The 22,515-nt window shown below is 50.2% G+C and overlaps 1 protein-coding gene across 9 annotated transcripts in view; it reads right to left on the reverse strand.

Annotated features, from left to right (window-relative positions):
- The window catches only part of ACACA (acetyl-CoA carboxylase alpha), a 116,434-nt gene that overhangs the window by 85,334 nt on the left and 8,585 nt on the right, over positions 1–22,515 (reverse strand). For 4 of the 9 annotated variants that reach the window (XM_065852874.2, XM_071816825.1, XM_071816826.1 and 1 more), the window contains exons 1-11: positions 21,078–21,147; positions 17,173–17,219; positions 15,980–16,232; positions 5,404–5,536; positions 4,629–4,767; positions 4,304–4,413; positions 3,788–3,869; positions 2,568–2,666; positions 1,876–1,982; positions 1,024–1,134; positions 350–559 (exon numbers count right to left, since the gene is read on the reverse strand). In XM_065852874.2, the coding sequence (XP_065708946.1) occupies positions 350–559; positions 1,024–1,134; positions 1,876–1,982; positions 2,568–2,666; positions 3,788–3,869; positions 4,304–4,413; positions 4,629–4,767; positions 5,404–5,536; positions 15,980–16,206 (1,218 nt within the window). In that variant the 5' untranslated portion in view covers positions 16,207–16,232; positions 17,173–17,219; positions 21,078–21,147. Of the gene's footprint in view, positions 1–349; positions 560–1,023; positions 1,135–1,875; positions 1,983–2,567; positions 2,667–3,787; positions 3,870–4,303; positions 4,414–4,628; positions 4,768–5,403; positions 5,537–7,832; positions 8,064–15,979; positions 16,233–17,172; positions 17,220–21,077; positions 21,148–22,515 lie in introns of those variants that run through there. The other 5 variants (XM_071816822.1, XM_071816821.1, XM_071816824.1 and 2 more) reach the window with 2 other exon arrangements.

A 22,515-nucleotide genomic window follows, 5' to 3' on the forward strand; every position in this document is an offset into this window, starting at 1 on the left:
GTTTACAGAGGGCAGAGCTTGAAGCAAATACTTACAATAGTACTGAAAATTCATACAGCTCCCACAGTTTGCTTTTAATATCACAATATGCATTTAAAACACCTTTTCCTCCCATTTTTGGGGTGCACACATTTTTGAAGGGAGTTCTACAGCTCTTTGGCAGCAGATGGTGGATTCAGCCAGTTCTGGCAACGTCAGCGGTTGCCCACACTAAGTGGTTTAAGACATGCAACTATATTGCTCCTTTAAAAGATTCAACAATGCCAAACTCTTGGTGATGTTTAAAACAAAAATCCTGGCTGTTTCTGGAGTCTCCCAAGGAAAAGAGAACTCACAGAGCCACCCTCACCTGTTCCATGTGCTCAAACACCACCGAAGTGGCAATAGAAGCAGGTGCCTCCTCGATGATCTTCTGGTGGCGGCGCTGCACGGAGCAGTCCCGGCCAAAGAGGGAGATGGCGTTGCCGTACTGGTCCGCCAGGATCTGCACCTCCAGGTGCCGCGACTGCTTGGCCAGTCTCATGACGAAGATCGGGGAGCCCGGCACTTCGGCTTGAACCTGCGGCAGAGACAGCACAGGAACGGGCACATCGCTTGGTGACCATCACCCCAAGAAACATCCATAGTATCTTGCATGGGCCACTACAGGGTGAAAACACCCTGTGTTCGCTTGTATATAACTACAGTGCTGTTGCCACTCCTCACAGCTTTCCTAGATAACCCACAAATTAAAGAAGGTTTGTGTCCCCCCACGTTTTTGAGTTACATTGCAGATGCCCTCCATCACTTGGATTTATTCAGCATCTCCTAAGATGCCTGGGCATTTGACAATTGTATTGGATACGCAGATATATTGTAACCCTACAAACATACTGAGCAAAGAGAGCATGAATCTGTGGTCCAAAGCAGCTAAACAGGCTCTGACGCTTAACGCAGTTGTTTTTAACATCTTTGATACAGTGGTCTCAGAATCACCCAACCTGAACATGTAGAACAAGAGAGCAAATCAATGGGAAAAGTTACCTGTCTAAATAGGTTGGGGAAGTCGTCTGCGTTGTTAACTTTCCTGATTCCTTTCCCTCCTCCTCCTTCGGAAGCCTTGATCATGACAGGGTAGCCAACCTCCTCAGCAGCCTGGCCAAGATGGGCAGAAAACACGGGTAAGCACCAAAAGGCAGCAGAATCACACTGAAAAGACCATTATTTCCCTGTTGATTTGTGTCCAAGCTTCCATATCCAACTCTACTTCACAACCAAGACATGAACGGGATAGAAATCAAATATCCCAGTTGAGAGGGTGCCTGTAGTTGGAAAAATCAGCAGTGATGTTGTGGCCATCGAGAGCTCCAGCCTATCGAGGTGAACACAGAATCTTTTGTCACTGCTCCACGCCATTAAATTCACAAACTCACAGAAAAGCTTTTGTATAATACAGAAAATCGTTAAGTTGGGTAACATGGAAAAATCACACACTCCACCCGCTCTGTTCCCAAAGGAAAACTCCTAAATCCCGTGTTGTGCCAGGAATGTTTCTTATTCTAGAAATCTTCCTCAAAGTGAAACTTAACAGAAGATGAAACCAAGTGTGAGGTGATGGGTCTCGATTAAAAACACCTTCCCGCGTGAAACAAAAACCAGAAGAGAGCTCTTCATGAAATACAACTTTGGTCCCGTATTTTGCCTCTTTCTCCTGAATCTCACCCAATTCTGCAGGCTGGGCCCAAAGCTGACATGTGAGAGATCACTTCCCACTTTTCAAGACTCAGTTCTGTGAAACCAACAGTCTACTTCTAGTTTGTTCTCCTATTAAAGACAAATTAAACATCTCTCTCTCTCCAGGAGACCTCAGATACCTCCCAAACAGGAGCCACCTACCCGCAGCCCGTCATCGGCGTCCTTCACGTAGCCTTTTTCGTATAGTTCCTGAGGAACATTCAAGATTCGCTTCTGAAGATCATTTTCCTGCCAATCCACTCGAAGACCTGAAATATAAGCACGATCTTCTGAGCGCATTCTGCTGCACGGCTCAGTGAGAACACACACGTCAGACACCAGCGAAACAAAGAGCAGCCGGAGTTCCACAGGAACCAGTCCGGGAGCGTTCACAGAAGAGAGAACGGAGAATGTCAACAAGCATCTCTTTTTTTGTTTTCTGTGGAGCAGATCTCTTAATCCAACAGATTACGTCCTCCTTCACCTCCCTTGCGCAATTCTGAGAAACGCGCTGTTATTTACACTCTTTTGAAACTGCGTAGAGGTTCCATGGAAGCCCTTTTGTCTGTGTGCTCCAAAACTACACGGCTGAAAAGCAGAGACTGCAGAAATGTCAGATACTACAGCTGTGCTGTCAGACTTAGAGCACGTTACACGACACGGAGGTTTTGCCTGATACGCCCACGTATACTGTAGACACTATGTCTAAGCCTTGACTAATACGAATTTGAAACCTTGAACAGAAGGAACGTCACTCGGGACATCTCTTTGTGCACAGACACTTAAAGATTAGATATTGTCATGAAAAAAAGCTTAGGAAGGTTTTGATAAACACGGGGCAATCTCGTTCTCACCACTGCCGCTCCACGGAAGGGTCGGGATGCCGGCAGTCTGAGCCACTATTGAAGACGCAATTTTGTCTCCCAGGGCCCACATCGCTTGGCTTGGAGGACCTGCAAAGAGCAAAACCAACGCATGAGACACAAGAGAAATCAGACATCACGGAGAAGTCCAGAAATCAAATTTAGGTTCCATGTAGGACAGATAAATAAACACTCCTAGGGTTACTGAGTGTCACATCTCAACTGGCATGAATCAACTGGCAAACAGATTAGAGTACTTTTGACCAAGGAGGATGAAAAGGCAACTGAAACTGGGCAACACAACCACAGACACGTCCCAACTGCCCATCCTGTTAGAGAAGTCTTGGCACTTGTGTCACTCTGTCCGTGTGCCCGCGAGCTGGGCCTGCAGGTACCAGGAACTGGCACAAGGTGTGCGCATCACACGCTACCGGAATAATAATTCAGTGCCCTGATTTTACTTGAAGTGTGGTTTGCATCTGACTGTAGTGTACGATTGGTATGAGATTTAAACTGAAATTAAAATACAGCTTTAAAACCTACTCCTCTTCAGCAGTCCAAAGTATTTCTGCGGTTAGGGCTCAACCCACTGCAGATAAAAGATGTGCTAGCAGTCAGAAGGTGATGCCGCTATCCCCAGGCTACGTTCAGACAACGGCTTTTATCACAAGTCCATCTTCAGTTTCAACACAGCACGTCTCCAAAACCTCATCCAATATTCCAATCCGTGTGGTTCAGGCTTACTGAGTCAAACATCTCCAGCACTTGGTTAACGACACTGTTACTGTTACATGGACCACGCACTGTCCACGTAAAACTCTACCCTTCCATAAAACTCAACCACAAACACCCTCTTTAAAGTGACAACGGTGACATTCAGATTTTGAAACCATCTGCTCTAATGGGAATCTCTTCTGATTTTGTATCTCATGACATTCAAAGATAAACTGGAGAACTTGCCCCTGCTCCCATACAAGAACTATTTCCCGTGTCTGTCCAAACCTTATCTAGTTTCATTAGCCTGGGTGACGGGAAGCAGAGCGGCCGTCAGACAGCACAGCGTGTTGCTCTGACTGCTGTAAAGAACACATCATCAGTCTTGCACTTCCAAACCAGACCTCGTGGCTCTCAAATGCAGGATTTTCTATTGCACTAAACCTACCCATCTTAAAATAAGGTCTAAACATTAGATCCGAGGTGCACATCCTCACCCATGAAAGCAATCCCGTTTTTGTGGAGAAGTTCTGGCAGTTTCGGGTTCTCGGACGCATGGCCCCAGCCAGCCCATACAGCCTGCACAAGAAAATAACAAATTCACCCTTTGTTTTAGTAAAACAAGCAGACATAGAAAGCGTGCGGATACTTCAAGTTCTTCTTTTCCTCGTGGCAAACACCTCACAGCATTCAGGAGCCAGTGCAGGCCCTGAGCCACAGGGCAGGCTCAGTTTGAAGGGCCAGGGTCTTGCATCGTGCAGACAAGTCAAAGGCGGCTGCTGCAAGACGGTGAGAGGAACTGAGTGTAGGGAAGCGAAGGGGTGATGGGAACCCTCTGCAGACACTCCCGCTGGGAAACCCACCATGCTGTAACACGCATTGCCTTTTGGTGCTAGTACAGATTTGTAACTTCAATTTCTTTGACCTGTCTTTTTTCCCCGATCCAGCTCGTTATTTGAGAAGATTGCTTGGCGTTACCTCCCGTTTTGAAAAGAGTCTTTGGCACTTCTCACCTGCACTGGAATCCGCTTCGCAATATCAAGGATGAGCTCCACATTTGCATAGTTGTTGTTGTTCGGTCCTCCTGGAACTGGGACGTAGTGATCTGCCATTTTAATGTACTCTGCAAACACACAGAAGGTCTCATTTAGATTGCAAACCAAATAAACGTCACTTGGTCTAAAACTCCCCAAATCTACAGTACTGGAAGTGCTGAATCTGCTCCCTTGACAGAACGCTCCGTGATGCAGTGGAGACCGTTCAACTTCTGCGCCCCTGTGGGCACACAGATCTGTGCCAGGAGCTGCTCGTGCCCCTTCAGTCGCCTTTACAACTCACCCGCATTTGCCTTCAGGTCCTCAGGAGTCACCATGACCACAAATCTGATCGCCCGCTCATTTCGGAACATCTCATAGGACCAGCGGCGGATGGACCTCATGCACTTCACTGCTGCGATGCCGTTATTTGCTATCAGGACCTGAGCACACCAGAAACAGGGATGGAACGGAGTCTAAACAGCACAAAACACTAAACAATCATGAAAAGAGTTTTTCTCTGCACACTGTTTGTCCGGTTTTGGGGCCGTGCGGGTTCGTCAGCCAGCGTTCAATTCAGCAGGAACATTCAATGGCCCATCAGTCAGCTCAGAAACCAGCTCCTGCTCGACCATAAAGATTTTAATGTATTATGCTCTGACTGGATTAAAGAGCAAAGGACAGATGAGAACAGGCATAACGAGTGGGTAAAACTTCCGATGCCTGGGAGGAAGAGATCTCATCCACTAAATGAGCACCTGTTTTTAAGTACATTTCTTAGTGTTTTTTTCCAGTCTACTTTTGTTATATCTGTCTATAAGTCCTTCTAGATCAGCAGAAGTACTCTGGCTCACTCCATTTTGTTTTGCCCGTCACACTAAGCTAAAACAATGGGATGTTTATCTATCACATATAAAACAAAACGGAAGCAGAATTATTACAGGTAGAAGCACAACTTTCCAATTCAGGAACATTAATATTTTGGTATCTGCAATGTACAGCCTTATAGAGAGAGAAGTCATAGCTCGAGAGAAGGGAACAAAATGCAATATGCTATAGCCAAAAGGCCAGTGACTTACCTTTTCAATAACTTTATTCCCTCCAAACCGAGTAACGAATTCTGCAGGAGAGGCCACCGTGAAATCCCGCTGCACGTCCACCTTCTTCCTGTCCCGGCCTTGCTTCACAAGGTGCAAACCAGACATGCTGGGCCTGAGGGAACGTGTGGAGACAGAAAAGAGCCACTTGGCAGCGCAGACGTACACAAATACCAGAAACAGGTGTTAAGTTCCCCTTGAGCATATTCCCCAACAGCCAAGCAGAACCGGCCTTGCCTCCAGCTCACCACGGCCTGGCCTCCGGTTCTTAGTTACCTTCCAGTCACCCTCTGCATAGCCAGGTTATCTGCACAAATTCCAGTTATGCCAATATATAAATAGGTTAAAAGACGTTCACCGTACATTGCTGCCCAGCACAGAACAACAAGGCTCCCCTACATTGCTTTCGGTTCACCAAGGAAAGCTGGAAAATACCAACCATGTTTGTTGGCTTTGGTAAACAAGCTACAGAGATCAGGCCCCGCAAGGAAACGCTGCACAGCTCCAGGGACACAGCAGAGACTCCCAGCCTGCCTACTTCAAATAAGTTTCCAAGAATTTTCCACCATCCAGTCTTGCGATATCCTCCTCAGCTGTTCCGAGAGCTAGAGGACAAATTAATCACGTTAATTCTACTACAAACAGCGCAGGCGGTTTTGTGTGTGACGAGATCAGCTCTGTGCTCCGCCGTTGCCTTTCTGTGTGGGGATGGGACAGGCGCTTCGGCTTCCACAGAAATAACACGGATAAATCACCCTTCCATTTTTATTTGCAAGCACTACAGGATTTGATTTGCTAAATAAAATTTACAAAGCTGCAACTGGGAGAGGAAACTGAACAGAAAAGCAAGAGCCGAGTCGTCACGCTGTGCATCCACCATAGTGTGGCATTACTCGGGAAATAACATGGTGGTTTTTAGTGTAAAGCCCCTGAAGCTTCACCTCTCGGCTCACCCCATGGTTTACCATTTTTCTGACTGTACTTAGTGTGCGCATCCTAACAGGCTCCTTTCCCGTGAACACACCGAGGTCCTCAGCCCTGCCACCAGGCAGCGTTACAGAACCTTCCTGCAGGAAGGACAGAGGAGTATCGGGAAGGTATTTAAACCCACCCAGCAGCACCCAGAGTTGTCACGGGCAGGGTCTGTCCCCGGGACCCCGCGGGTGCTGCCGGTCACCCTTCGGCCACGGAAACCTCAGCAGGAACCTTTGGCCTCATCGGCTGCCGAGGAGCCGCCACCATTGAGCAACCCCAGCGGGACACGGGCTGGGATGCGGCAGAAATGACCGGAATCGCTGGGGGAGGGCACGGGGGGAACACCGACCCGAGGACAAGCCATGGACAGCACCTCGAGGCCTCCTCTGATAAACCCGGCCACCCAGGGCAGGCAGCCCAGAGCTGCACCCGCGAGGTCCATCCCCAGGGGAGGTCTGGAGCCCCCTGGTTTGCCCCGGCTGCTGCTGGAGCTGTGAGCGGCACTTCAGAGACATTGCCAGGGAACTTAGACCCGTCCCTACCAGGAAGGGCTCACAAACTGCCCGGCTCACCCACCTCAGCCCAGGAATTCAAGGAGAGGAGCCAACAGGCAAGAAAAAGAGGAAAGGTGTAAGTAAGGTTGAATTTCTACATGCATGTATCTAAAGAGGGTCAGAATCCACATGGCAAGGACGGAGCACAGACCAACAAGTGAGACTGGTTTGTTCACTACAGGATTATCGAGAGTGGTCTCAACAAAAACAGAAAAAGATAAAAATCTCGGGCTCGGGATCCGTGAACACGTATGGATACGAACTACCCTGCCAAGTTGAAATTACCACGGACGTAAAGATATCGCTGCAGATAAAATGTCAACAGAACCAAAGGTTCTTCATCCGGAATCACACACAAACACTTGTTTATAAGCAAGTATAGCTCAGTTTGATTTGTGACAGTAAGCATACCGAGAACATTAAGTTTATTTACTAATAACCACAGGCTGCACATTCCAATCAAAACAGGAGTTATTTTTCCCTTTTGCAGGGTAAGATGAGGTAGAAGTTGGGCAGCAAGGAAGAAAAGACACCAAGCTCTAAACGAAACGGAATAAATGCTGAGTTAGTAACAGTCATCACTATCGATCAGCACAACTGCGCTGCTTTCTTATGGAGGAACTTCCAAAATGCTCATCTATCCCCCGGTTCATAGAGATCAGAAGTCGTGCAGCATCTCAAACTTTTTTAACACTCATTCCCAAATTAAAACGTATTCCAGCACCTTTCCAACAGACCGCGTGCACGGATACCTCGCGGTATCTGGCGAGGCTTCAGAGGACAAAATTAACATGGAAAAATCTCAGGGTGCGTTTCCAGTGCGACTGCCCCACGGCCTCGGTGCAGAGCGCCGCTGCGAGGAGCCAGAGCTCTGACTCTTACCTTTGCAGCATGTGATATCTCACTTCCTGACTCTGCTCTGCAGAATCCTCCATGCTGGCTCAGTGAAGGAATTCACAGATTTCCAGCTTATGACTTGTCTAGTGTAGCTGCTGCTCAGCCTAGTGTAGCTCTTGCGCTCAGGCGATTCTTGAACCAGCAGCACATCCCCGATTGCTTAAATCTTCTGACCTTTGTCCCTTGCTTTCCACCACCCCTCTGTCAGCCACTCTTCCTGTGACGCAGCGTGCACAGCGAGGGGAGCAGCTCCCTCCCTCCCTCCCCTGCGTTCGGGGGAAAGCAGCTCATCAGGAATGAGAGAAAATAATCTGCGGGTTACGTCACCAAGCTCGACACGGCACGCCGGGGCTGCGGCCCACGTGATGCTCTTTGGTGCTACAAGCGGTGCCAGCCCCGCTCCAGGCTCCCCACGGTCGGGGTACGTGATGCTCGGTGGTGCTGGCAGCGGTGTCAGCCCCGCTCCAGGCTCCCCACGGCCGGGGTACGTGATGCTCGGTGGTGCTGGTGGCAGTGCCAGCCCCGCTCCACGCTCCCCACGGCCGGGGTACGTGATGCTCGGTGGTGCTGGTGGCGGTGCCAGCCCCGCTCCACGCTCCCCACGGCCAGGGTACGTGATGCTCGGTGGTGCTGGTGGCGGTGCCAGCCCCACTCCACGCTCCCCACGGCCGGGCGGGCAGGACAGCGCTGCACGGCTGCCACATCAGCTCCGGCTGCACCGAGGAGCCGGGCACAGGCTCCTCCGCACCCACATCTGGGAGAGCAAAGGGGCGACTACAGGGGCCCATGTGCTCCAAGAATTCAGTCAACATGTGGGATTTAATACCAGATTTTGGAGAGGGTGGGGAGGTGACGAGGAAAGCATTTCCAGGGCTGCACAGGAGAGAGACAGAGGCACAGTCTGCACAGCACAGACACAAGACACCAGGTCACACTGATCACCAGTGGGGACACTGGGAGACCCTGCACAAGTCACCTCTCTGCTTCTGTTTCTCCACCTATAAAACAGACCCTGCACAAGTCACCTCTGTGCATCTGCTTCTCCATCTATAAAATAGACCCTGCACAAGTCACCTCTCTGCTTCTGTTTCTCCATCTATAAAATGAAGACGAGATCACTCCAAGTGCTGTAAGAACAGGTATCCTGACGAGCAAAGTGCCACAGTACAGCAGGGCCCGCTGACATGGCTGGAGGAAGGAGGAACGTTTCCTCAGCATTGAGCACATGCAGAAACATAAACTGCAAATTTGGGCACAGGGAAATGATAAGCAAGGGCTGTCTGGGTCTGTCCTGGCAGAGGGCCATACCCAGCGCAGCCTGTATTTGATGCACACACGTTCCAAGAGTCGGAGCAAAAGCCACACAGGAGGGGATCGCTCAGAAAAAGGAACAAGCGTCCGGAGAAAAGCGTCCCATGCGCGTGGTGACAGCTCACAACCTTGAGCCGTGAAGGCCGCGGGGAGGTCACTGCACGGACAGCACTAAGAATAGCGCGGGCGATAAGAGCGCAGCCCGGGCCGCGTGTCCGGGGCAGCGCGGACACCGCTCCGTGCGGATCCGGTTTCCTCGGGCATTGTCAGCAGAAGGGCAAAGGGGACAGCGACACGCTGTGGACCGAGGAACGCAGGCAAGGGGAATAAATCACCAGGCAGAGACACAGGACACCAGGGAAAGAAGAGTTTAAACAAACAAAATAACTCCGCCATAACAGATCAGCCTAATAACTAAGTGCCTCCCTCCCCTGTCAGCCTTTGCTCCTCTTTGGAGAGCTACTCAAACCTACAGACTCTGCTCGATCACACCTGCGCCGCCTCTTCTGGTCCTCACTTCGCAAGACCAGCAAAACCCAACACACATTCAGTGACTCTACTGGGTATGTATTTCATGTAGAAAATGGTATATTCCATATTTTCACAATAAAACACTTCCACCAGATTTCTTCAGTTTTGATCCTGATTCGAGATTAAAATTTATACACAGTATAACTGAAATTTTATTTTTTAGGTTTCGTGAGAACAGTTCCCCAGATATTTGCTTGTGCTCCAAAAGCCCGACCCGCAGGCCCCAATCCAAACAGCTTCTGACCATTGTAGCTGCAGGAAACGAATCCTGCATGTACACACAGCTTGACGTTAGAGAAGCAGCTTCAGTGCTGACTGAAAACATTCATCGTGCCTTCTACCAGCTGAATGCACTGCCAGGAAACCAACGGACACGGTTTGCTGCAACATCCCTACAAGAATATGCTGCACAAGGACGCGCCGCTCTCACACGGTACTCACCAAACACGCGCTCTACAAAGCTCATTTCCTAAACGTAACGCTACGCAGAACCCATACGGCAAATACCATATGGAAAGCACCCCCCTCCAGAGCCCAGGCCTGCCCTCAGGCTCAGGAAAGCCTGCGCGGCTCTCCCCGCTCCAGCTCCCAGACAAAACAGCGTGCGCCGGAGCCACGTACCTGACGCACAGCGCGGCCAGCAGCCCGCAGCCATCGCCGCAGTGGGACATGCCCTGCGCCACCACCACTCGCCTCCCCGTTTATTCAGAAAGCGGCGGATGCATCAGCTGGTGCGTTTGCATGGCAGCCCGAGCACACTGCAGCACACACACCTCCCGAAAGGATCCATCCCCCAAAAGGATCCATCCCCCAAAAGGATCCATCCCGCCGGGTTAGGCCTGTAAAGCTGTGCAGAGAAGGCAGCTCTCCTCAAGCTGGGTTCTACATTTTGTAAATACGTAAGCGCTGATGTGAACATGTATCTGATCTGGGTGGCAGGACTCAAGCTGGTTGAAGCGCCTGTAAGATCTGCTCTGGTTTTAGATCTGCCCTGGTTTTAGATCTGCCTTGGCAACCCATTTCACCAAGGCGGCGGCAGAGCCCGCACAGCGCGGCGCAGCCGGCCCGGCAGAACCCGGCAGCCGGAGGAAACGGGTCAGTGTGTCTGGCGGAACAGGCACCGGGAAGCAGCAATCTGTGCTTATTCAGAGACGGTTTTTGCCTGCGATTTTAAAGAGACAGAACAGGTGCCTTGAATGCAGACACCGCTGGAAAAGCTCTGGCAAAGGTCTGAGCCTAAGGATTCCAGGAAATTTTATGAAGGATGCAGCACCAAAACCAACCAAACAAACAAACACCGGCCCTCCCCTACTCCCGGGCTGAATAACTTCATTTCCATGCTAACGCAGATCTGACCAAGGCAGGTCTTCAGCCTACAGCACTAACCCTGGTTCCAAACTACAATGCCCATACCAGCACAAGTTCCTAAGATTCCTCTCAAATAACCAAGTACCAACGGCTGCAACTGACGCAGATTTTAAGTGCACCAAGTTTTCACCCCTCAAAAATACCCAGTCAATCCAAACGTCGATCCAAATAAGCAGCCACATTTAAATCAAATTTATAATCCAGTTCCTAAAACCACCAAGTACTGGAAGATCTTGTACATCCTCATGAAAAGCCCACATGTGCCTGGAACAGCCTCACGCTCCCCAGGTCCAGCCGCGCCACCAAGGTAACAGTCGGTGACCACAGTGACTGTTCTGCAATGGAGAAGGAGCGGAAGCGGAGCCTTTGGCAAGGCTGGGATTCTGCACATCTCCTGTGTCCGAATGCCCCGGCTGCACGTCCAGCCCGCTGAGCCACACACACGAGTATCCCCATGGGACAAAGGACACTTCGTTATCTTTTCAATTAGGAAGATCAGGTAAGTAAGCAAGTAGGAGACACCATCACGGCTGTGGTATCCCAGCCAGCTAGTCTTTGCAAAACCTCCCTACAAATTCATGAATTTAGAGATGATATTTCCCATGTTAACTGAGGTCAAAGGGAGTAAAGTGTGTGTTTCACCAAAGTAAGAAGCAAGCTACTTCTGAGAGGTATGCAGAGTAAAGTCTCTGAAAGTGTATTTGCTCATCAAACAGAGCAGCTTTCAGGTAAGATAAAAGTTGCAATCCACAGGTTATCATACAACCAGAAACGCCAGGAATCCCAAACACCTTACGAGCTTTCTCTTCTCCAACAGACACAGGAGGAAATTCAACTTTTCACTCCACGTGGCTGAAGTTCAAAACAGAAATGGCAACATCACTCTGGTAATAAAAGGAAACCATCCCCTTTGTTTGGCAGGGGTTCCTTGAAGACGCACAGCTCTACTTCACAAACTTGCAGAAACACGCAGCGGTATCGCTCTCCCCATCTCCCGAGCCAACAGCAGTTGCTCACAGGCGAAGGCAGATGTCTCAGCAAGCAGCAATTCCAGTTTCATTCACAGCGAACCTGAGCAAGCCACCCAACACCAAAACCAGCAGCACCATGGCAACCGACGGCACCGACCGCAGAGGAAGAGGAGCAGCCTTCAGCCCCAGAGCCTGCGAGGGAGGAATCCGCTCGGTAAAACAACAATCCCTTATGATGGAGCTGGGCCAGGCTCGGACACGGCAGCAAAAACATCGGCCTCGCAGACACTAAAGCAGGTGTGCATAAAATGCATACAATTACAGCGGCACTTATAATTGTGCAAGATCAATGCTCTATATTTTGATCTCCTAACCAGAAACAGTTGGAGTGGAATTTTTTTAATTCAAAACGAGCTCAAAAGGATCCTTTTAGCACTGGGTACAAACCACTCTCGGCCTGGTTTCCAGCGGCCCCAGCGCCAGCCGGGCGTCCTGAACACGCTGCTGGCCAGACAAACCCAGCTCTTCCTCCAAAACTGCTGCAATACATGATTAGTTCTTCTAAAGCATCTCAGTTATTTACTGAGAAGTCCAAACACTGTTAGGTACTACGGGCTAAAGTCTCTGTGGGATTAACATCAGAGATAACAGACGAGCTACTCCCAAAAATGCGGCTTTCAGCTGATGCAGGTGGATTGTCAGGTGAATTCATCCCCAGGTTTCATTGCTTATGAAACCAGAGCCCCGATGTATAAACACCAGAGGACATGCAGGATTTTTTCTATTTTAAACAAGAATTTGACACAAGATATCGTCTTTGAAGCTAGGAATTAAATTTAGCAATAGTCAAGAACAATTCATTAAGCAAACTCCCAATCCCTGCGTGTCCAAGGCCAGGGGGTGGAACCCGATGGTCTCTGAGGTCCCTTCAAGCCAAACGATCCTGTGCTTCTCTGAACTTCTGTTAAGTGCTGATGTACCACACAGCAATTTAAAGTTCATTATCAGAGCGTGGCTTTCCCAATCCTCTATAGCAGTAGCCAACTGGCACCATCAAAGGTCTTCATAGATCTCTAGTGGCACGGACGCCTCTATTGTACAACCTGTCCCTGCAAGACTGTCTTTAGCAAGAGCACAAACACTTAACAAGATCAATAAGGCGATAGAGGCAGCAGCAGGGCGCACACACACCCCGCGTGCTCGGGGAGGAGAGCGGAGCCGGCGCACAGGCTGCTGCGGCGGGGCAGGACCTATCGACCGGACACCACGGCCCCGGCGGATGAGCGGGCCCCGAGCAACGCGTGCCAGCGCCGACCGACACCAGCAAACCTCCGGCACCGAACACACACCAAACATCCCGCTCGAACTGCTTCTTATGGGGGTCTATGAGAAAAAGAGAAGCGGCTGTGCCTGCCACCAAAGGAACGGGGGCTCTCAGGTGACCTGATCCCACATGGGGCACGATGGCCACGAGACCCCGCATGGCATCGGAGGCTTGAGCATCTTTCACAAAGATGGTAATTTGGCCTCTACTGGAATGAGTTTGCTATAAAATAGCGCAAACAGGACAGTTCATGAGAGCTGGTGAGCGAGGAAGAGCATTTCTAATTATCAAAGTCATTTTAATACTGACGTTGTGCTCCTCAGGGTGGTGATAACCTGCTTGGCTGACAACCCCACTTTCCAGCCCTCCTCTGCTGCCAGAAGGAATCCCTGTTCTCCAGCTACCAGAGCAACAGACTCACTGCTCAACAGGCTCTACGAAGAGGGAAAAGCACAGCTCAGGGGCACCCACCAACCCTCTGCAGCCGGCTGAACTCTGGGCTTCAGACAGGACTGCTCCCCAAGGAGGGTTCCTCTGCAGCAGAGCCCTCCGCTCCAACACACGCCTCTTTAGCTGACCAAAACCTCCTGTGTGAAACTAACCTGCCAATGGAAAGATTCCTGGCAACTTCTTCAAACAGATACACCCCCTTGGACCTTCTCTGACCCATTAGTCAAACTACAGAACTCCCCATTAATTTATCTTGGTCACTTCAGAGCGTGTCGTGTCTTTGTGATCAGCACAAGGAAGCAGAACACCCGTGTTCCCCCGGTTCGCTGCCACAGAGGGACCGCGGGCAAGCCGGGGAACTCATCTCTGGTTCTCTACCTGTAAACAGGATTTGGAAATATTTTGATGAAAGGGACGACCATCCTGGAAAACTCTTCCAACTCATCCTTATCTTGGAAAAACAGCCTATAATACTGTAACTTCTATTATTTGAATTGGCATTTCTCTCCAATTCAACTGAAAGTCAAGTACCCTCCAAAGAGAGAGCCAAAGTAAGCACGTTACAACAGAGGTGCTCAAGGCTGCACACCCATTGCATTACAGCTCTGATGCCAGGCCATGGCCTAGAAGCTGCCTGATCTTCTTGCTCTCCTATTGTCTGTTTCCACGCTAATGGTTCTGTTTTCATCCAGCTTCTTCTGTTCCTGAAACACCTAAAGTTACCAGGCTAGATCTTTTCCTGCTTCAAAATTACCTTTTGTCCTGCCAAATTATTAGAACTGGCAGCCATTGGAAACGTAATCCTCTTTAAATTTGCATTATGATTTTACATCTGTTATATTGCTGCCAATTGGCTTAAAGTTGGAGCACTGTCCCCTTCTGCCCCAAGCCAAGGAGTCTGCTCCCGTCTGTCTGCAGAGGGAACACCAATAAAAGGACACATTAAACTTCCTTAATCTGATCACGCACAGCAAACAACAAAACAGAAGACCAAGCTGGTCATAGAAATATCTACTACTGGTGAGTAAAAGCCAGAAGCCTTTTTTCGGAACCATTTCTTCAAAAGCAACAAAGTAAAGGTTGAGAGGGATTGTTCGGTAAAAATAGAGTGGGATTCACTGTCCTGTTCACTCCTGGGACGGGAAGGCACGTGTACAAGAGCAGAGACTGCAGTCAACAGGGAGCTCTTCCAGATTTGGTTCTGACCACTGGAGAATCTGCTGGGAGAGTCCAGGCCTGAAAGGCACCAGAACAACCAACCACAAACCTATTTGTAAGGAACTAGCAGACAAAAAGGTACTAAATTACACCCATCAAGGACAAATCTTCCCTAAACAGAAATACATTTCCTTCCGCACATGCTAAAAGCCTTGCGACTGGGGGACTGTCAATCGCTGCAGTGAATTCAGATGTTCGGAAGGTTTCTGACACTGTCCAAAACTGCATTTCAGCCACCAAGAAACCGATTTTACGCACACCGCGAAGTACAAGATGCGTCGACTGTAACAGAGAAAATCCCAAGGGGCACATCCCGCTAGTGGCAGGCAAATCAGCAACAACATAGAAATGAAGAGGCGTTTTGGTGGGTACACATTAACACCATGATCTCAACACCCCAGTTCACTTGAGCCACAGAGGATGAGGAGCAGGAGCCAACGCCTCCCGAGCTGCCTGCGAGCAGCCCGAGCCGTGTTCTCCATCCAAACCAAAACACATCCCGAGCAATACGGGCTCATTGATTTCAGCCAGGGGTCCTGCTGGCTACCTATAAAGCGGCAAATCCCACACAAAGACAAGTGAGCAAATAACGTCCTTGTTCTCAGCAAACACGGCCCATCTAAAACACACTGTAAAGATCTCAGTCAGCACATTTCAATTCTGAAAGCCAGGATGAGAGGCAGGCGGGATCAGCGAGCCCACCATAACACCCAACAGCCGAGATGTCTGAAAGGTGCTTGAGGAATTCAGGCAGATATTTCACTAAAACCAAGGGAAAACGGAAGGTTTTGATACAGATAAACATACAAGCGGTCATTTTGAAACACAATGCCAGAAGATGTCTTCCAACAAAAGCACTTTGGGTCAAACCTGGATGTCGAGTTGAACCTTCGAATTATCTTTGGAATGGATGGGGTAAAAAGGCCGAAGGCTGACCCGCAGTACTATCTGATCCGTACCTCATATGGCTCGCCAGGCCATCCTGAGCGTTAGAGAGTCCCAGATCGGAAAGGGAATCGGAGCAGACAGACGCGGGCGACAAAGACCTCTCCTTCTCCTCCAGCAGATCGAGTTTCACCAAGGAGCTTGTCTCATCCTCCGAGTTATCCTCCGACACGGAGCCAATAATGAAGCGAGAGTGAGGGTTCATCTCCAGGGGCTTCGGGGGCTGCGAAGACTCTTCCATGGCTCGTACGAATTGGGCTCTCAGCGCTAAGAGGGGAAAAAAGAAGCAAAAAAACCAAAACCCCAGGTTAATACCGGCTATCGCAGAACAGAGAAGACAAAGCAAGGGTCACTTCGATAGGAAATGCAATGTTAAAACACCATATCTGAACCCAGATAGGAGTCCAGGACCAAGAACAGTCACTTCTGCTGTGATCACTGACTTTCCTGTTTGCACAAGGACTATGGTATCAAAGCAGCTGGTCGTTCTGATCTGTTGCAGAACCTGCTAGTTTGGACAAAGCACTTACAAACCAAACAAACACCACGTACAAATGAATGACCAGAAATCCCAAATTTTTGTTTTACTATTATTTTTTTGTGAGTTTGTTAGCTATTGGTCACATTTACTGCTTCAAATGATGGATTTGATAAGTCAAAGCCACCTTTTTCCCAGCCCTTGATGGGTACAAGACACATGAGCTCCTACGTTTTGTCAGCAGATCTGTTCCTTAGGATTCTTTCAGGAATCTGAGCTGATCTCCCAAGAGCTGGGGAGCAGACCCAGCACATGGCCAGGCGGGTTAGGCCAGGCCTAGGACGGGTTCAGCGCCCGAGCACCTTCAGCTGCGCTCAAGGGCGGGCACTTGGGCAAGAGAAGAAGAGTGGGCTGAAGGTGCAGTTTGCCACCCCAAAATATGATCTCGGCTTCCCAAACCAAGAGCTCAAGCACATCTCGAGCCAGAATTCCTTCTTGTGGGTCTGAGGACTTCGAGTATCAAAAACTCAGTGTTTGCATTTTCTTCAAAATTAAAGTAACAAACAACAACTGAGGAAAGAGCAGGAGAGATGGAGAAAACACAGGAGCACCGCAGAGCACAAAGAGAGGTGGGATGGGGACAGATATGTGAGGTGCCCCGCTCTGCCGGGCTCACACGGTAACCACACAGCTGCAAATCACACATCACGAAATGGGGAATGCACTCACCTCTTGCTATTCTTGCAACCTGAGCAGTTATCCACTTCCAAAACGAACTGGAAAAGAATGAACAAGTAAAAATTATGATGATGATGATGAAGAATATTCTGTGTGTGTTTTCCCCGATCATAGGAATAATTGAACGCTAAACTGCCGTGAAAAAGCCACAGGTAGAAGCAGAGCAGACTGCTCACTGCGGGACAGAGCGAGCGGGGAATGGAACCGCGGGGTTTGGGTCCAGCCCATAGTCAGGAGCAAAACCCAATGATAACCAGAAATGTTATGAAAAATTGGTGGCTAGAAGATACAGCTGACCATATTATATATATACATACACTGTATTTTAACAGATAAAAACCCCAGCAGTTTACCTATAAAACAAACAGTGACACAGCAGTACAGACAAGGACGAGACAAGGGGACATTCATCTCAGGGCGCCGTTTTCCCAACAGGAATTTCACTCCGCGGCAAGAACTGTTTTGATGCCCTCGCGTCTCCTGCCACACTGACATCCTAAACCGGTGGGGAATCCCCGTCACTCCTGCTAATTACAGCCGTGCCAGGGCACGCACGGGGACGCAGCGCCATGGGTTTGATAGGAACGTGACAGCGCTCATCCGGTACACAGGCAAAACAGGACCACGTTATAACACAAATAGGACATGATTGTAGTTTTAATTAGAGCACAGACAAGGAATTTATAGCCAGCGCAATCTTTAAACACCATGCTCTTTCTTTTCATCAGCAACTGAGAATTAAAAACTGATCCGACTGGCTTATGCACTTTTGCCATGAATGTACTTGACTGAGTTATTCAGATCAAACCCTGTGTTGACATCGCTACTCCCACAAACTCCGTTTCGCTGGGGCCACGGGCAGTTCACGTCACAGGGCATATTTGACCATTTTATGACTGAAAAGCCACAAATATCTGTCCGACATAAGCATGAAAAGGGTGGATCCCTCTGCCTTTGTGAGGGTGGAGAAGGGGAAGGGGAAGCGTGGCTGTGGAGGCCACACACCTGCCTGTGATGTAGAGAAACTAAACCACACAGGGAGATTTAACCGAAGTGCTTGGGCAGGACTCCTAGCTCAGACAGCACGAAGTTTCATCAAATCCTGTTTGTGCATATACACACGAAGACAATATTTCCGTGTCTATTTATCCTGGCATCACATCACTCCTGGAGAATTTCATCCAGACAAATTTACCCTCGGCACGGTTATCAGCGCTGAAGAATCTGAGATGTTGCCAAACTAACTTCAACCCTTTCTTAACGAATAAAACCTTTTTCTAACTTCAAGAACCTATATGTTACTAAGTTTCAAGGGTTTTCTTTTAGCCCCCTAAGCAGAGAAGGAAACAGAGGAAGGGGCAGGAAGCGTTTCACTCCAACACTCCCCAATGCCGCCCTCAAACAACTCGACTCAAGCCTCTGTTTGTTCAGCGGGTTCCAGAGCAGTCACTTGGCCACGAAGCCATTCACGTCCATCTACCAACGCGCTTCCAGCCTCAAAGTCAGGAGTTTCGCTAAAGTTTTGCAATCAGCTGTTAACTCAATACTGTGCTGAATTAGACCTAAGTTCAGCTTTCAGTGCTGCAACAGAAGGTGCAGCTCGCACCAAACCTCCGCATCTTACATTCACTGTATTTTCTAACGCAGCGCCCGCTGAGCACCGAGACAACACCCGTGTGCCGCTCACCTGGGCAGACGTACTGATGGTTTTAATCAAAACTGTCTGGCTCCTCAACTTATAGAGCCCCTACAGCCGTTTCTGCAGGTGCGCACGGCCTGTCGGACCAGCCGACGTCCGCAGGGAGAGAACTTCCTGCTAAAATACCCTGTAAGTTCCAGAAGGATCCAGATTGAGAATGAGACCCTGCAAAGAACAGGTAACATCGTGCAATCTGAATTCAAAAACTAATGCGTCTGGGTTTGCCTGAGGCGAAACAAAACCCAGTTCACTTCTCCACAGCTCTACCACTATCATTAGTACATTTTTTTTTGCTTGACAGTGAAATGCACACGTAAAAATATCAAACTTTAGATGTTTTCATAACAGTTTCATTTTAAGAGCATTTTTATTAATGTCAAATACACCTGGGCACAAAACTCACGTAACGTCAGGTGGAAATGAAGTTTCTAGTTTTTCCAAGCCACCCCATTCTGAAGACAATTGCACTACTGAAAAGAACATCATTGTTCCAGCGAAAATGAGTTGTAGTTCTTTCAAAGAATCAGAGTAGCGCCTCCACAATATTGCTAAGTCATATAAAAAGGAAATTAACAAAACCAGTTTTATTTAAGGGTCTCCGTGCAAAGCCCAGGGATCTGTGGTATTGTTAATCAACACAAATGATTAAAAACCAATTAAATGGAGGTGTACTCTCACCACCCCAGCTGAACGAATACAAGTAAAGGAAACCAATAGAACAAAACGGGTAAAAACAAAGTAAAAATAGATGGTACCTGCGTGACAAGGTGACTACTTAATGGCTTCTACTGAAGACAAAAGACCCGCAGCGTGCTCACCCGTCCCAGGGCTGGATGTGTTTCCAGATCAGAAGGCCAAGAGATAACTTTTGCACCAGGATGGGCCACCCAGCACCAAAGGGTCCCCACGGGGCTCCCTGTGCCGCTCAGTTCCAGGCTCCCAGCCGGAGCCTACGGCCCAACCTGCTCACCTGAGCTGAGCCTCCCGCTTAATGACCGCATTGCTTCACTTCCCACCCTGACATCGTCTCAGCAGCCAAACTCCTGCCAGATTCTTGCGCTTTTAATGTAAAGGTACTTCACAGACTGTGTGGCCACAGGTTAAAGTGTTAAGATGTGCTGTATCAGTATTAGACACATAAAGCTAAATGCACTGGTAGAACATACACCTCCTAGGTGTCCTCGGGTAAAATATATCCATGTCACTTCCAAAAAACACCATAAAGGCAAAAGAAATAAGCCTATATTTACAGCTATCCTAGTTTGCTAAAATGCGCAAGACCGTGTCTAAACGGCACTGTCTTTGAGTGAACTGGGCACAACTTAAATGGTTTGCTGAATATTTACAGCCTGCTAAACTGGAATAGATTACAACTTTACTTTGGATCATTTTTTAGTTTTCAAACGTGGTATATTTCATTTTAAAAGTTTCTTGAGAAGATTTAAGAGACAGCACACAAGGAAAGGAAAGAATAATTTGTTTTGCTCCTACAAATCTGCTTTTACAGCTTTATTGTTTTAAGCGCCCAGCAGCACCTTCCAGAAAGCATTCCCAGGGCTCCCATCAGCTGCTCTGGGAAAAACAGGCCCCGAACTCTTTCCCTTGGACCCCGAAATCCCACCAGAGATGGAAGGATGACCCCAGAGAAGACGCCCATGCTGCCAAAGCCAGCGCCTCACGCTCCAGCCCTGCGCCGATGCGGTGGCTCCAGCACACCCGGGTTAGTTTTTGTGAATTAACTCCCTCGCCCAGTGCAAAGCCACAACCAACTTGTTGTTCCCCGCCGGGGCTGCAGCCAGCGCGCCCCCCGGGCCAGCCCGGCGGCACACGGCGGCACACGGCCCGGCAGGTCCCCGCCGCACCGGGGGCTCTTCCGGTGGGCAGGGCCGGCTCCGCGCCGGGCGGCCGCCCGCGCCGCATCCCCGCGCCGGGGAACTCCCTTCCCTTCCTCCGCACGCGGAACGGGGCCGCTCCCAGCCCAAGGCGGACCCGGGGCGCCCGCAGCCCCCGAGCACCGCGCCCGCCCGCCCGCGCGGCGCTGACAAAGCCGGCGGCACCTCACGGCGCGGCCCGCGCTCCCCCGGGCCCGGCCCCGCCCCGCGGCTCCGCGCAGCGCCGGCACCCGCCGAGCTCCCGGCACCCGCCGAGCTCCCGGCGCACACGCGGCCCCGCGGTCCCCATCGCGCGGGGCGCTCACCTCAGGGTGCCGGGAGCGGCGGAGGCGCGGCGGGCCCCCGGGCTGGCGCTGGGCGGTGGAGCGGGCGGTGGAGCGGGCGGGGGCGCGGCGCGAACCCCCCATTCACGGCGCGGCCCCGCCCCCCGGCGCGGCTCCGCCCCCGCGGTGGTGTGATGCGAGGGGTTACCTCAGGTCAGCCAGCCCTAACCCCGCCTCTACCGGCGCCGCTCCATTGGCTCCCGGCCGGAACGCAACGGGGGGCGTGACCAATCAGGCAGCGCGCGGGGCGTGACCAATGAGGAGACGCCTATGGCCTGAGCGACCGGCTCGGCGCGCCCACTGGCTCCTGGCGCAGGGGAGGCGCTGCCGGCTGGGCTTGCTTACACACACACACCCCCCAGATCCCCCCGGGAGCGGTTGGCGCGGTCCCTGCCCGCCCCGGGGGCCCCGCTCGCCTCCGGTCCCCAAATCGCTGCGTGGAAGCCGCACAGGGCGGCTGCGGGACCGACATCCAGCGCGGCCGGTAACGGGGCCCACGTGTGCTCTCCGGGGCACGTAACACGTGGCCACGGCTCGCGAAGCGGCCCAGGCGCTGCCGGAGCGTTTCCGGCTCGTTCTTTGACCCTTGGCTGCTTGCTCCGTAGAGGGGCAACGATCTAAAGACTTAACACTCCTGCTGCTTTCAAGCTGTGTTTAAAGATGGCTGCATTACAGAGTTGCTGAAATTGAAATGGAATAAGCAATGCAAATTTAATAATATTATTATGGGGAACAGACTGCGCTCCCACCTCCATCAGGGCTAAATCCAGAAAACTGTTCAGGTCATGGACATTTTTATTTATATCTCTGTAGCTGCATCTTTTACATAAAGAATCTTCTTCCAGTTAAATATCTGAATGAAGGAGCTAAAAGAGAAGCCTCGTCAAGGTTAGCTTAGTTGTAGCCAGGACTAAATCCCAGCTCAGCCAGGTGAGGGGGAGTGCTTGGCAGGCCGAGGGGCTGTGTCCTAAACCACTGTTTATAAACGGAATTTACAAAATCCGAGATTACGACAGGTGCTTAGTTCATCCTGTCTAGTGTTCTGAGCACCCGGTCATGCTAAAACCTGCCCGCTGCCTGTCTGCCCTGCCCTGCTCACCCATTCAGCTCTTAAATACTATTCAAACGCTGCTGGAGGAGTGATTGCTACACATAATTAAATCCTGCAGCAACTCTCCCATTCACGGGCAAAGAGAAAAGAACACGTGAAAAAGAGCGAATGAAATACATCAACCTTAAAAATAAAGCCTGGATTTGGAAAGTGCTTTTGAAATTAGACACTAATAACAGCCCTGGACCACCCTCAGCTTTGGTGGCCCTAAAGCAGCATTTCATTTACCATTAAAACGGTGATAGTTGGGCTCTTTTGCGGATCCCCGTGCACACCTCACAGGACAGAGCCCAAATATTCCATTGTGTG

This window comes from Patagioenas fasciata, chromosome 19 (genome assembly GCF_037038585.1).
Source record: "Patagioenas fasciata isolate bPatFas1 chromosome 19, bPatFas1.hap1, whole genome shotgun sequence".
Taxonomy (NCBI): domain Eukaryota; kingdom Metazoa; phylum Chordata; class Aves; order Columbiformes; family Columbidae; genus Patagioenas; species Patagioenas fasciata.